Source organism: Oncorhynchus kisutch, linkage group LG8 (assembly GCF_002021735.2).
Source record: "Oncorhynchus kisutch isolate 150728-3 linkage group LG8, Okis_V2, whole genome shotgun sequence".
NCBI lineage: Eukaryota > Metazoa > Chordata > Actinopteri > Salmoniformes > Salmonidae > Oncorhynchus > Oncorhynchus kisutch.
The window spans coordinates 3,054,556-3,070,104 of record NC_034181.2 but is presented as its reverse complement, the minus strand read 5'-3'; the positions used below and the strand labels follow the sequence as shown (position 1 = coordinate 3,070,104).

The following is a 15,549-nucleotide window of genomic DNA, read 5'->3' as shown; positions in this document are numbered from 1 at the left end:
TGCAGACCTGGTGCAGTCTTGAGCTGAAAAAACGTGTGTCATAAGTTACGTTCAAGAGTTGTGCTCAGAGTTTAACTGTGTTTTGGTCTAGTTTCTCTGGTACTGTGCTTTTAATTTAAAATATATATATATATTTAACCTTTATTTAACCAGGTAGGCCAGTTGAGAACAAAGTTCTCATTTACCACTGCGACCTGGCCAAGATAAAGCAAAGCAGTGTGACACAAACAACAACACAGAGTTACACATGGAATAAACAAACATACAGTCAATAACACAATAGAATAATCTATATACAGTGTAGTAAGATTATTGAGGTACGGTATGTAGTAATGTAGTAAGATTAGGGAGGTAAGGCAATAAATAGGCCATAGTGGCGAAATAATTACAATTTAGAATTAACACTAGAGTGATAGATGTGCAGATGATTATGTGCAAGTAGAGATACTGGGTTACAAAGATATATTGGATTTCAAGGAAAAATATATTGCATTTGGGGACAGATTTCAAACATTTGTTTTTTGGCGTTTATTAAATGTACCAGAGAGAATGACGAGATTAACGACTAATTCAGTAGTTTTGTTTTAATTTGAAAAAATAACGTATTACGTCTTAAATTGTCTGTCATTAAATGACGAAACCTTATTGTTGACCAATCGCCGACGAGGGGGCGTAAAACTTCGGCTACCGACTTCGGCTTGCTTCGAGAAAAATAATGTTTTGTGCCCGAACAGCCGAAAAAAAAGTAGCGGAAGTCCAAAACGAACAAAAACTAAACAAAATGTCGTGATAATATACGCAATAACTGTTTCGGCTGGGAAGCGTATGCCCATATGTTTTTAACGCGGCAGTAGTGACTGGACTGGCTCTTCTTGCTCTACTAGTCTAAGCTTGACATCCATGAAAGGGCCTTCCTGTGGGCGTTTCTTGCAACAATCAACGTCCCCCAAGACACATTCCGCAGCCAGACACACATGTCACGTGACGGGGAGGTCAATGATCCTGACAAGAAAAATGGCGGAATTTGAGGAGCTACGGGTAGGCTAAAAAAAACAACAACATAAACACTGCTAGGTAGAAAGCTATACTACGGCTAATCCTTTTATTTAAGAAATTTACGTTTTCGGATAAGGCATTGAATTAGACATCCGCTTCATATAGGCAAAAATTACTTCGCTAACTGTGGAATGGTGCATGTCTGTTTTGCCTAGTTAACAAACTGGTGCTGCTCTCGACATTAGCATGCCGCTAGCTAGCTAACAACAATTAGCCAGGTGTAGGCATTGGCTTAGCAATGCGAAATCGTTTTGTGATCTAGCTTCACGTTAATGTACTTTATCTAATAAAATGCACGTTACCTGTTAATACTACCTGTAAATACTGTTAGTTGACTACAGTGGATAGCTAGTCTATTTACATTAAAATAGGCTATGCTAACATGACTATCTATCAAGGTAGATAGAGACTATTGTTGTTTTCAGTGTTGCTAGCTAGCTGGACTGCTCTTAACTGTTATAAAAAAATATATATATTTTCAGGAATTACTTTCTAAATAAGGTTATTTAGACCGGACCGCTATAAAACAGTACTACAACTAACTCTAATGTAAGAGATCAGTCATGATAGTTAGCCATCTGCCATCGACTTGAGATGAGACCGAGGCAAAATTATTTTATTGGACATTCTGCTTTCTATCGTCAATAGCTATTAAACCAGAAACAGAAGGAGTAACCCAGACAAGTTACAGGGGTTATAAAGCTGAAACATCCGTCTATATAGAACGTTTTCTCACCACCAATTACGGTAGCGACCGGAAGTCCAGTCTGGGTAGTGGGAGAAGATGGAACCAGGTGAAACTGGGCCAACATTCTGCAAAGTTTCTCATTGATTTAACATCTGATATCAAAACAATTATATATTCTGAATCGGGAGGATAGAGAAAAGTTAACTGCTTTTTTGTTGTTGACCCCCCCCCTCCCAACTTTCAATCTTCAATATCTTTTAATTAATCATATTCTTAGATGTAAAGTCCCCTGTTTTACGGGACCTGCTTGGGTCCGACTGAAGTTTTTGCTTATAAATCGATCTGTGGACACCGTTGTTTGAAATGGCTTGCATTGAGCGATAGTAGTATATGTGACTAGGATGTTTAACCTGACACCACTTGAAGCTGGGATGGCCCTCCTACCATTTCATTCGCTCTACCGAATGTCCGTCAACCCGTCAACTGCTGAGCCCTAGGTCACAGCCACTGACAAAGCACATGCCTGCAATTCTTATGTTGTAGCTCAGCAGGAGAGAGTGGGTTCAGCATTGTAGCACATTCAGAGATCAATTTATAGCCATTAATCTAAAATAACAAATGGATTTTAAACAAAAAAAACAACACTTTCTGTTCATCATAGATGGACACGATTAATTTGAGAGGAAAGGCGAGTTCCTAACGAGCTCAGGAAGCCGAGCTCTGTGAGACCTTCACATTGATGGGGCCAGATATTTTGATCAAGAGAGACCTTTTCAAAATATGCAAATGTTCTCTAAAACTACACCAACAAATATGTATTTTACAGTTATAAGGAAGGTGACGTCTTATAGTTAGTCTTTTTATAATTTCATTAAACTATAATTAGAAAGCATATGTCATTTCAAGCCTTATTCCTACAGTTTAGTTGAATAGGAAATAAATGATATTAAATGTTTAAAATGTTCGTGTTTTTTAATCATATTTATACTGTGTACTTGAGCTTGTGTCCTCAGAAGTGACTATACCTCAGCAATTTATAGCTATTTTTTTTTACCAGAAAGATGATATTGTAACCTTTCTTCGAGGATGCATTACTAGTTATTGTTTATGACCCTCATGATAAACAATTACTTTTGCCGATTGTGTAGATTACAATATTGATGACATTTTAACCGGTTTAAACAAAGCGTGCCATGACTATGAAAATGATCTATTCTGGATCGGATGGATGGAAAACAAACCACTACTTTGTTGTTTACATGTTTATTTGTTTTTCTTCTTCTGGTTTTCAATCTTTAACAGCCCATAAACAAAGCGTGCCATGACTGAAAATGATATATTCTGGAGGGAAAAAATACACACAGAATTATTTTCTTCTTCTCTCTCTTTCCCGCTGATTCAGAATATATCATTTTCATATTCATGAAAGGCGGTGTTTTAAAAGCTGCTGAAGTATGAAAACGGGAAGAGAATATGGGACGGTATTATGGTCACATATGGAACCATGCTCATAGTTCATCATTTGCAGGAATTCTGGGTATTTTGATACATTTTCTGTTGCTATTTATATTGTCATATGAATGCCCCCAATAACAATACCTATTTGTGTACAGCGATATTGTATAGCTTAACAAATTCTTACCATGAGCATGATTCTGCACTCCCACCGTTTTCATTTGCCTCCCTAACCAACTAGCTAATGTTGTGTTTTTTTTTTCCTTTTCTAAAGTCAAGCTCATCCTCACTCCTCTTTCGTCCATCGTTTGTCATCCTTGCCAATGCTATGCTCTTCCCATGTTTAATCTGATCTAACGGTTCTGGCATTTATTCTCATTCAACATTTTAGATGCTTAACGGTCACATAGAATAAGGATTTGTAAGAAACAAGGAAATACACACGTAGGAGCGATCAAGCATGGACCGTATAATGAAGGGTCAGTTGGGCTTTTCTTACTTTCCTGTTCTGAGGGGGGGGGGGGGGGTTGTTGTTATGTGAAGAGGGGGGGGGTCCTGTTCTGGGGGGTTGTTATGTGAAGAGGGGGGTGGGGGGGGGGTCCTGTTCTGGGGGGTTGTTATGTGAAGGGGGTCCTGTTCTGGGGGGTTGTTATGTGAAGGGGGTCCTGTTCTGGGGGGTTGTTATGTGAAGGGGGTCCTGTTCTGGGGGGTTGTTATGTGAAGGGGGGTCCTGGGGGGGGGGGTGTCCTGTTCTGGTGGGGTTGTTATGTGAAGGGGGTCCTGTTCTGGGGGGGTTGTTATGTGAAGGGGGGGGGGGGTCCTGTTCTGGAGGGTTGTTATGTGGGGGGGGTCCTGTTCTGGGGGGTTGTTATGTGAAGGGGGAGTCCTGTTATTGGGGTTGTTATGTGGGGGGGGTATCAAATGTGTAATAATAATTGTGTTGGAATACCGCTATTCTGGGTAGTTTCACCTCGCCATTGACATGTTTGGTGTTTTTGCTTTTAAAGCCAATATTGCTAACCTGGCTGTGCCATGTAAGGATAACACGAGTCATTGTTTTGTTAGGATATCAGAATGTACAGCCTATATATTCTCTCTGACAGCTGAATCCTAGTTACATACTTTTACACTTTTTACAACTTCAAAATGAGGCTAATCAACTGAACTAAAGAAAACATGGCATAAAAACTTGAATTTTCCTCAAGTGGCAAAAATGATTAGCCTAATCATTCCTAATCATGTTTTTATCAATGTCTTAATTGATGCATTACATTAACAATGACATGGTAGCCTGTCTGTGTTCTGACGTCTCCCCTTGTCTTTCCAGAGCATGGTGTCAAGTTTCAGAGTGTCAGAGCTACAAGTGTTACTGGGCTTCGCTGGGCGTAACAAGAGTGGTCCCAAGCATGAGCTCCTTCTGAGGGTCTTGCACCTCCTGAAAAACTCCTCCTGCAGTCCAGCCGTCCAGATCAAAATCAAAGAACTTTATCGACGCCGCTATCCCAGGACGATAGACACTTGTCTTACCGACTTGGCTGCAATTAAGTCTGCGTTCTCCACGGCAGCGGAAGGCGGTGATGTTACCGTGGTAACCTCTGACCTCAGTGACCTGTCCCCTGACGGCGCCAGTGTCTCCCGGGACTTTGACCTGGCGTCCGATTCGCTGCTCCTCTCTGGTGAATCGCTGCTGCTCCACGAGGAGACCAATAAGGAGCTGAGGATGAACCTCCAGCAGCCCGCCCCTCTCATCCCTCCAGTCCACCCAGACGTCCAGATGAAGTCTCTGCCATTCTACGACGTGTTGGACATCCTCGTTAAACCCTCCAGCCTGGGTCAGTGTCTCTCTGGTAAATCTATCTAGTTGGACCTCTACCATATTACTGGGCAGGCTTTACATTGATGAAATGAATGATTACTGATTTATTTTCCCTTTATTTAACCAGGAAGGGCTCATTGAGATTTAAAATCTCTTTTTCAAGAGCGTCCTGATTGACTCTGATTATGTTTGTGAATGATTGTTCTTGCTTGTCACATAATTATTCTTGTGGTCCTGAAACCCGAGTGGCGCAGCGGTCTAAGGCATCTGCATCTCAGTACAAGAGGCGTCACTACAGTCCCTGGTTCGAATCCAGGCTGTATCACATCCGGTCGTGATTGGGAGTCCCATAGGGTGGCGCACAATTGGCCCAGTGTCGTCCGGGTGTGGCTCGGGTAGACCAGTCATTGTAAATAAGAATTTGTTGTTAACTGACTTGCCTAGTTAAATAAAGGTTAAATAATTAAATAGGTAATAAAACAACAACCTGTAGGCCACTAACTTTAGACAAGTTCTGAATGGTTTGGATGGGTGTATAGGGCAAGCGTAAGCAATATAATACAAGCTCTGCCTATCTCTCGTAATCTAGTGATTAATGCCTGAATGTTTGTTAATTCTGGTCATAATCTGATGTCCATTTTTCTTGTTGTCCTTTACACTTCAGAGCCATAAACCAGCCTGTAGGCACTAATTTGAGACATTTCTCAAATTAGCATAGATCGAAAATTATGGCTGATGATATAGTAGCTCTGCCTATCTCTCTGGTAATGTTGACATGCTGCCTATCTCTCTGGTAATGTTGACATGCTGCCTATCTCTCTGGTAATGTTGACATGCTGCCTATCTCTCTGGTAATGTTGACATGCTGCCTATCTCTCTGGTAGGTAATGTTGACATTACGGCCCATCTCTCTGGTAGGTAATGTTGACAGTACCTCATATCGTTCTGGCAATGTTGACATTATGGCCTATCTCTCTGGTAGGCAATGTTGACATTACTGCCTATCTCTCTGGTAATGTTGACAGTGCGGCCTTTCTCTCTGGTAGGTAATGTTGACATTACGGCCTTTCTTTCTGGTAGGTAATGTTGACATTACGGCCTTTCTCTCTGGTAGGTAATGTTGACATTATGACCTATCTCTCTGGCAATGTTGACATTATGACCTATCTCTCTGGCAATGTTGACATTATGACCTATCTCTCTGGCAATGTTGACATTATGACCTATCTCTCTGGCAATGTTGACATTACGACCTATCTCTCTGGCAATGTTGACATTACGACCTATCTCTCTGGCAATGTTGACATTATGACCTATCTCTCTGGCAATGTTGACATTACGACCTATCTCTCTGGCAATGTTGACATTACGACCTATCTCTCTGGCAATGTTGACATTATGACCTATCTCTCTGGCAATGTTGACATTACGACCTATCTCTCTGGCAATGTTGACATTATGACCTATCTCTCTGGTAGGTAATGTTGACATTACGACCTATCTCTCTGGCAGGTAATGTTGACATTACGACCTATCTCTCTGGCAGGTAATGTTGACATTACGACCTATCTCTCTGGCAGGTAATGTTGACATTACGACCTATCTCTCTGGCAATGTTGACATTACGACCTATCTCTCTGGTAGGTAATGTTGACATTACGGCCCATCTCTCTGGTAGGTAATGTTGACAGTACCTCATATCGTTCTGGCAATGTTGACATTATGGCCTATCTCTCTGGTAGGCAATGTTGACATTACTGCCTATCTCTCTGGTAATGTTGACAGTGCGGCCTTTCTCTCTGGTAGGTAATGTTGACATTACGGCCTTTCTTTCTGGTAGGTAATGTTGACATTACGGCCTTTCTCTCTGGTAGGTAATGTTGACATTATGGCCTATCTCTGGCAATGTTGACATTATGACCTATCTCTCTGGCAATGTTGACATTATGACCTATCTCTCTGGCAATGTTGACATTATGACCTATCTCTGGCAATGTTGACATTATGACCTATCTCTCTGGCAATGTTGACATTACGACCTATCTCTCTGGCAATGTTGACATTACGACCTATCTCTCTGGCAATGTTGACATTACGACCTATCTCTCTGGCAATGTTGACATTACGACCTATCTCTCTGGCAATGTTGACATTATGACCTATCTCTCTGGCAATGTTGACATTATGACCTATCTCTCTGGCAATGTTGACATTACGACCTATCTCTCGGGCAATGTTGACATTATGACCTATCTCTCTGGTAGGTAATGTTGACATTAAGACCTATCTCTCTGGCAATGTTGACATTAAGACCTATCTCTCTGGCAATGTTGACATTACGACCTATCTCTCGGGCAATGTTGACATTACGACCTATCTCTCTGGTAGGTAATGTTGACATTACAACCTATCTCTCTGGCAATGTTGACATTACGACCTATCTCTCTGGCAATGTTGACATTACGACCTATCTCTCGGGCAATGTTGACATTATGACCTATCTCTCTGGTAGGTAATGTTGACATTACGACCTATCTCTCTGGCAATGTTGACATTACGACCTATCTCTCTGGCAATGTTGACATTACGACCTATCTCTCTGGCAATGTTGACATTACGACCTATCTCTCTGGCAATGTTGACATTATGACCTATCTCTCTGGTAGGTAATGTTGACATTACGACCTATCTCTCTGGCAATGTTGACATTATGGCCTATCTCTGGCAATGTTGACATTATGACCTATCTCTCTGGCAATGTTGACATTACGACCTATCTCTCTGGTAGGTAATGTTGCCATTACTGACCACAGACTGCATTGAAGTGTCTGAATGTTTTTTTTAGTTTGTTTTTCCATCATGTCCTAATCTGACGTCCTTATTCTACTAGGAACCAGCACTGTTCAGAGATACCACCAAGAGAAATACTTCATCTTCGCCTTGACGCCTCAACAAGTCAGAGAGGTGTGCATTTCAAGGTATGGGCTGCTCTGCTCTCACAGCACCTTTTCCCTTCTGCTCCTGACACGTTCCACAATAGTTCTGTTTCTAATTGCATGTGTTCTTGTTCTTAAAAGGGACTTCCTACCAGGTGGCAGAAGGGACTACATGGTTCAGATACAACTGAGGTGAGGATGGATAGAATGTGGTTATAATTCCAGGCATCTATTTTATTTTACTTTATTTAACTAGGCAAGTCAGTTCAGTACAAATTCTTCTTTTCAATGACGGCCCTAGGAACAGTGGGTTAACTGCCTGTTCAGGGGCAGAACGACAGTTTTGTACTTTGTCAGCTCGGGGGTTTGAACTTGCAACCTTCCGGTTACTAGTCCAACTCTCTAACCACTAGGCTACCTGCTGGTTACTAGTCCAACTCTCTAACCACTAGGCTACCCTGCCGCCCCCTGGAGGAGCCCCAGAGGAGATTTACCTTCAAAACATCTTGTTTATTGCTTCTCAAATGTAGTTTTTCTGATTTTTTTTCCCCCTGTAGGTTTTGTCTGTCAGAAACAAGTTGTCCCCAAGAAGACAACTACCCCAACAGTCTCTGTATTAAAGTGAATGGGAAGCTCTTCCCTTTGCCGGTACGTTAGTGTTTTTTCAGCTGGTCTAGGATCAGGTCCCAGCTGTTTACGTTACCTTTATTCATTATGATCTAAAAGGCAGAACAGATCCTAGATCAGCTCATAGTGAGACTATTTCTAATATAACATGATGGTAAAGTTGGTAACACACATATGTTTGTTGTTTTTCAGGGTTATGCCCCGCCCCCTAAAAATGGAGTGGAACAGAAGAGACCGGGAAGACCTCTAAATATCACCTCATTGGTCAGATTGTCCTCTGCCGTACCCAATCAGATCTCTGTAACGTGGGCAGCCGAAATTGGAAAGGTATTGTAAGCACTAACATTGAGGATCAATGTATTTTTCACTATTGTATTGTGAACTTAATTTATAGTAGTGGCAATTGTAAAGATCCTTTTTGCATCATAGACTTCATTAGGCCTTTCAAGCTGATGTGTCGTTTCCTGACGTTCTCCGCGTGTCATTTCCTGACGTTCTCCGCGTGTCGTTTCCTGACGTTCTCCGTGTGTCGTTTCCTGACATTCTCCGCATGCCGTTCCTGACGTTCTCCGCGTGTCGTTCCTGACGTTCTCCGTGTGTCGTTTCCTGACGTTCTCCGCGTGTCGTTTCCTGACGTTCTCCGCGTGTCGTTTCCTGACGTTCTCCGCGTGTCGTTCCTGACGTTCTCCGCGTGTCGTTCCTGACGTTCTCCGCGTGTCGTTCCTGACGTTCTCCGCTTGTCGTTCCTGACGTTCTCCGCTTGTCGTTCCTGACGTTCTCCGCTTGTCGTTCCTGATGTTCTCCTGACGTTCTCCATGTGCCTTTCCTGACGTTCTACATGTGCCGTTCCTGACGTTCTCTGCGTGTCGTTCCTGACGTTCTCCGCGTGTCGTTCCTGATGTTCTCCGCGTGTCGTTCCTGAAGTTCTCCGTGTGTCGTTTGAAGCGGACAGATCATTCTAAGTCTCTGCCTGTTGTTCCAGACGTACTCCATGTCGGTGTACCTGGTGAGACAGGTCACCTCGCCTCTACTGCTGCAGAGGCTCAGGATGAAGGGCATCAGAAACCCAGACCACTCCAGAGCGCTGAGTAAGCACACACACACACACACACACGCACGCACGCGCGCACACACACACACACTTGTGTGGTCACACTCTTATATACTCACACTATCTCACTCACTCACACATGAACATAAATTAGAGAACAGGCTCATTGCAATTGATTCCCACTGAATCCCATGTTTGTGTTAAATCTGTAATGTCCTTGAAATCTTCCCGGTCCTCTTGCAGTAAAAGAGAAGCTGACAGCAGACCCTGATAGTGAGATTGCCACAACCAGCCTGAGGGTGTCCCTCATGTGCCCCGTGAGTATAACATGCTGGGGAAAAAAACGAAGTTTTATACAAATCAGTCTGGTACAACTTTTACAGACAGACAAAGATATGTGTTACAAATATGTAAAGTGTGGTGAAATTGGCCAATTCATCTCTCTTTTTCATCTCTTTCTCTCTCTCTCTCTCTCTCTGTAGCTTGGTAAAATGCGTCTGACTGTGCCGTGTCGAGCTGTCACCTGTTCCCACCTGCAGTGTTTTGACGCAGCCCTCTACCTGCAGATGAATGAGAAGAAACCCACCTGGGTCTGTCCTGTCTGTGACAAGAAGGCCCCCTACGAGAGCCTCATCATCGACGGGTTGGTACCCCTCTCTATAATAATACCTGGGTCTGTCCTGTCTGTGATAAGAAGGCCCCCTACGAGAGCCTCATCATCGACGGGTTGGTACCCCTCTCTATAATAATACCTGGGTCTGTCCTGTCTGTGATAAGAAGGCCCCCTACGAGAGCCTCATCATCGACGGGTTGGTACCCCTCTCTATAATAATACCTGGGTCTGTCCTGTCTGTGACAAGAAGGCCCCCTACGAGAGCCTCATCATCGACGGGTTGGTACCCCTCTCTATAATAATACCTGGGTCTGTCCTGTCTGTGACAAGAAGGCCCCCTACGAGAGCCTCATCATCGACGGGTTGGTACCCCTCTCTATAATAATACCTGGGTCTGTCCTGTCTGTGATAAGAAGGCCCCCTACGAGAGCCTCATCATCGACGGGTTGGTACCCCTCTCTATAATAATACCTGGGTCTGTCCTGTATGTGACAGGAAGGCCCCCTACGAGAGCCTCATCATCGACGGGTTGGTACCCCTCTCTATAATAATACCTGGGTCTGTCCTGTATGTGACAGGAAGGCCCCCTACGAGAGCCTCATCATCGACGGGTTGGTACCCCTCTCTATAATAATACCTGGGTCTGTCCTGTATGTGACAGGAAGGCCCCCTACGAGAGCCTCATCATCGACGGGTTGGTACCGTTCTATAAAACACTGAACAAAAATAGAAACACAACATGTAAAGTAGCGATGCACCGATATCGATATCCGATATTAAACATTTTAGCAGCCTTTTACGCTTTCTAGTTCAGTTAAATAGTTAACACACACACATGGACACAGAGGTCTAAGGCACTGCATCTCAAGAGGCGTCGCTACAGTCCCTGGTTCGATTCCAGGCTGTATCACATCCGGCCGTGATTGGGAGGCCCACAGCGTCGTCCGGGTTTGGCCGGGGTAGGCCGTTACTGTAAATAGGAATTTGTTCTTAACTGTCTTGCCTAGTGAAATAAAGGTTGACATTTACCTATTTCCCCATTTACCAGTAAAACATAATCAAATCCGATTTTCATTCACTTACTTGCTGTGCTGTTTCGTTGTTCATTTGTTCCGTCGTTTCATTCTCAACCAGCATTTCTATGGAACGTTGTTTGAGTCTTAGCATGTCAAAAAATATACTATTTAACACGATTTGACGTGTCAATTAAGCTTGTTGACCAATCGGGACCTGAATATGACTGCAAGTCACAAAATAATTTAACACGCTCATACATTTTTTACGTACTTATTACACATTGATTAGAATATCACTCGCCGACGTTGGCATGTTTAGCTAATATCGTCCGATTCCGATATGTTTACTGATATATCGTGCATCCCTAATGTAAAGTGTTGGTGTTATGAGTGGAAATAAAAGATCCCAGAAATGTTTCATATGCACAAAAAGCGTATTTCTTCCAATTTTTGTGCACAGATTTGTTTACATCCCTTTTAGTGAGCATTTCTTCTTTACCAAGATAATCCATCCACCTGACAGGTGTGGCATATCAAGAAACTGATTAAACAGCATGATCATTACACAGGTGCACCTTGTGCTGGGGACACTAAAAGATCACTCTAAAATGGGCAGTTTTATCACAACACAATGTCACAGATGTCTCAAGTTGAGGGATCGTGCAATTGGCATGCTGACTGCAGGAATGTCCACCAGAGCTGTTGCTAGAGAATTGGATGTTAATTTATCTACCATCAGCTGCCTCCAACGTCGTTTTAGATCATTTGGCAGGACGTTCATCCAGCCTCACAATCGCAAACCACATGTAACCACGCCAAATACGGCTTCTTCACCTGCTGGATCATCTGAGACCAGCCACCCAGACTGCTGATGAAACTGTGGGTTTGCACAACTGAAGAATTTCTGCACGAACTGTCAGAAACGGTCTCAGGGAAGCTCATCTGCGTGCTTGTCCTCACCAGGATCTTGACCTGACTGAAGTTTGGCGTTGTAACCAACTTCAGTGGGCAAATGTTCACCTTCGGTGGCCACTGGCACACTGGATAAGTGTGCTCTTCACGGATGAATCCTGGTTTCAGCTGTACCTGGCAGATGGCAGATAGCGTGTATGGCATCATGTGGGTGAACGGTTTGCTGATGTTAACGTTGTGAACAGAGTGTCACATGGTGGTGGTGGGGTTATGGTATGGGCAGGCATAAGCTACAGACAACGAACACAAATGCTTTTTATCGAATGCAATTTGAAAGCACAGAGATGCTGTGATGAGATCCTGAGGCCCGTTGTCCTGCCATCATCCACTGTCATCACCTCATGTTTCAGTATGATAAAGCACAGCCCCGTGTCACAAGGATCTGGACACAATTCATGGAAGCTGAAAATGTCCCAGTTCTTCCATGGCCTGTATACTCACCAGCCATGTCACCCATTGAGCATGTTTGGGATGCTATGGATCAACGTGTACGACAGCGTGGTCCAGTTCCCGCCAATATCTAGTAACTTCACACATCCGTTGAAGAGGAGTGGGACAACATTCCACAGACTACCAATCAACAGCCTGATCAACTCGATGTGAAGGAGATGTGTCGCGCTGCATGATGGTGGTCGCACCAGATATGGACTGGTTTTCTGATCCACGCCCTTTCTTTTAAGGTCTCTGTGACCAACTGATGCATATCTGTATTCTCAGTCATGTGATATCCATAGATTAGGGCCTAATGAATTGATTTAAATTGACTGATTTCCTCATATTAACTGTAACTCAGTAAAAATCTTTGTTGCATGTTATTTTTATATATATATATATATATATAATGTTTTTGGACCATTTTCAATGTTGTTTACTATTTATTCTTCAACAGAACTGCTGGACCGATGGTCACCACATTTTCCAAGACTCTTGCTTAAACAATATTGTCGCTATGATCCAATGAACTTGCATGAATAATTTTTTTGTTCCTGTCCAACAGTGCCACCATGTGGACAAACTGAAATATATTTGACAGGTTAGCTCGACTCATCACTTTTGAGTCAAACAGATCAAGAGTTATAGCGCCACCGTGTGGTTAATATGAATCTGCTTGCATATGTTGAGTCTTGACAATGTTTGGAACATGTGTACCAAAGTTTTGTTAAAAAACAAAATATCCGTGTTGGAGTTGCATTTATGTGCCATTTATGTGCCAGACCACAGGTCAGTACTGACCTTTCGTGCGGTCTGGCACATAAATGCAACTCCAACACGGATATTTTGTTTGAGATGCTATCCTGCAAAAACATTATTTGTGAGAGGTTGGTCCATAGATGCCACATATCTCGTTTTGTACAGATGGGTCATTTTGTGCCTGAGGGAGTAGCGTTTTAAAAGTGTTTTTAACTAAATAAAGTCCACGGTGGACTTTATGGGTCCTTGAGGCAAATGTGTTCCTTGTCAGGAGAGGGACCTACGTACTGAATTTCAGGACTGTAGGCCCATGGGGTGAGGGGCCGCGTGACCTTTCCAAGTTTGCATTGTTAATCGCTTGTTAATGCTCCACCATGTTGCCAATAGTGCATGGTATTGGATGAGAGGGTGTGGCCCTTGTTTTTGTTTTTTTACCATAATGCAAGGTTACAACTTCCTAGGCCTTTCCATCTCACAGATGCTCTTTTTTTTTCCAGCAGAAGGAAAATCATAATTGATGGCAGAAAATGCAATTTCACTGCTGAACCCTTAATGATGATGATGATAATAATAATAATGACAATGATTAATGATGATAATAATGATGACGATCATGATAATAATGACGGCGATGATGATAATGACAGTAATATTGATGATGATAAGATTATAATGACAATCATTATGATGACAATAATGATCATGATAATAATGACAACGATGATAATAACACCTGGATATGTCTTGTCTGTGAGAAGGCTTCCTATGAGAGCCTCGTCATCGATGGGTGTTGGTACCTCTGTTATAATTTATTAGTAAAATAAGAAACCATTTTATTTACAGCCAGTTTATTAGAATGTAGACCTGAATGGTATAAATAGCATAGCTGAATACTGGAGCGTTCTATGGAACTTTAAAGAATGAATGGAACGTTGTTGGAACATGTCTGTCTCTGTCAGGTTGTTGGAACATGTCTGTCTCTCTGTCAGGTTGTTGGAACATGTCTGTCTCTGTCAGGTTGTTGGAACATGTCTCTCTCTGTCAGGTTGTTGGAACATGTCTCTCTCTGTCAGGTTGTTGGAACATGTCTGTCTCTGTCAGGTTGTTGGAACATGTCTGTCTCTCTGTCTGTCAGGTTGTTGGAACATGTCTGTCTCTCTGTCTGTCAGGTTGTTGGAACATGTCTGTCTCTCTGTCTGTCAGGTTGTTGGAACATGTCTGTCTCTCTGTCTGTCAGGTTGTTGGAACATGTCTGTCTCTCTCTGTCAGGTTGTTGGAACATGTCTGTCGCTCTCTGTCAGGTTGTTGGAACATGTCTGTCTCTCTGTCTGTCAGGTTGTTGGAACATGTCTGTCTCTCTGTCTGTCAGGTTGTTGGAACATGTCTGTCTCTCTGTCTCTCAGGTTGTTGGAACATGTCTGTCTCTCTGTCTGTCAGGTTGTTGGAACATGTCTGTCGCTCTCTGTCAGGTTGTTGGAACATGTCTGTCTCTCTGTCTGTCAGGTTGTTGGAACATGTCTGTCTCTCTGTCTCTCAGGTTGTTGGAACATGTCTGTCTCTCTGTCTGACAGGTTTTTGGAACATGTCTGTCTCTGTCAGGTTGTTGGAACATGTCTGTCCCTCTGTCTCTCAGGTTGTTCATGGAGATTCTGAACGACTGTTCCGATGTGGATGAGATCAAGTTCCAGGAGGACGGGACCTGGTGCCCCATCAGACCAAGGAAAGAGGCCCTCAGTGTGTCCTCAACCTGTATCCCCAAAATAGAACGTAAGTCCTCCTGTAGACATCATCCGTCTCTGCTATACTGTATTTATAGTATACCTACTGACTGATCGATCACTTCATACTCATCTCTCCTCCTCCAGCGCGTCTATGTGCCGTGGTCCCCTCCCACAGCGAGCTCAGCTCAACCAATAAGAAGGCAGACGTGATCGACCTGACCCTGGAGAGCTCATCAGAGGAGGAGGAGGAGGAAGAGGAGCCTGATCCGCCACTGAAGAAGAGATGCCTCTACATGTCCAAGACAGAGGAGGTTCACGCCAAGGGGTGAGTTCAAATCGAATTTGATTTGTCACATGCACCGAATACAACAGGCGTTGGTAGACCTTAAAGTGAAATGCTTACTTAA

At 43.1% G+C, this 15,549-nt stretch overlaps 1 protein-coding gene across 5 annotated transcripts in view; it reads left to right on the top strand.

Moving 5' to 3' along the window:
• Nucleotides 1-932: 932 nt before the first annotated feature.
• Nucleotides 933-15,549, top strand: part of LOC109879535 (E3 SUMO-protein ligase PIAS2-like) — a 26,703-nt gene continuing 12,086 nt past the window's right edge. The window contains exons 1-12 of one of the 5 annotated variants that reach the window (XM_031829551.1): nucleotides 933-1,038; nucleotides 3,591-3,678; nucleotides 4,527-5,031; nucleotides 7,906-7,993; nucleotides 8,093-8,143; nucleotides 8,509-8,599; nucleotides 8,771-8,905; nucleotides 9,561-9,666; nucleotides 9,873-9,946; nucleotides 10,112-10,272; nucleotides 15,055-15,188; nucleotides 15,287-15,467. In XM_031829551.1, the coding sequence (XP_031685411.1) occupies nucleotides 4,530-5,031; nucleotides 7,906-7,993; nucleotides 8,093-8,143; nucleotides 8,509-8,599; nucleotides 8,771-8,905; nucleotides 9,561-9,666; nucleotides 9,873-9,946; nucleotides 10,112-10,272; nucleotides 15,055-15,188; nucleotides 15,287-15,467 (1,523 nt within the window). In that variant the 5' untranslated portion in view covers nucleotides 933-1,038; nucleotides 3,591-3,678; nucleotides 4,527-4,529. Of the gene's footprint in view, nucleotides 1,075-3,590; nucleotides 3,679-4,526; nucleotides 5,047-7,905; nucleotides 7,994-8,092; nucleotides 8,144-8,508; nucleotides 8,600-8,770; nucleotides 8,906-9,560; nucleotides 9,667-9,872; nucleotides 9,947-10,111; nucleotides 10,273-15,054; nucleotides 15,189-15,286; nucleotides 15,468-15,549 lie in introns of all 5 variants that reach the window. The other 4 variants (XM_020471703.2, XM_020471705.2, XM_020471702.2 and 1 more) reach the window with 4 other exon arrangements.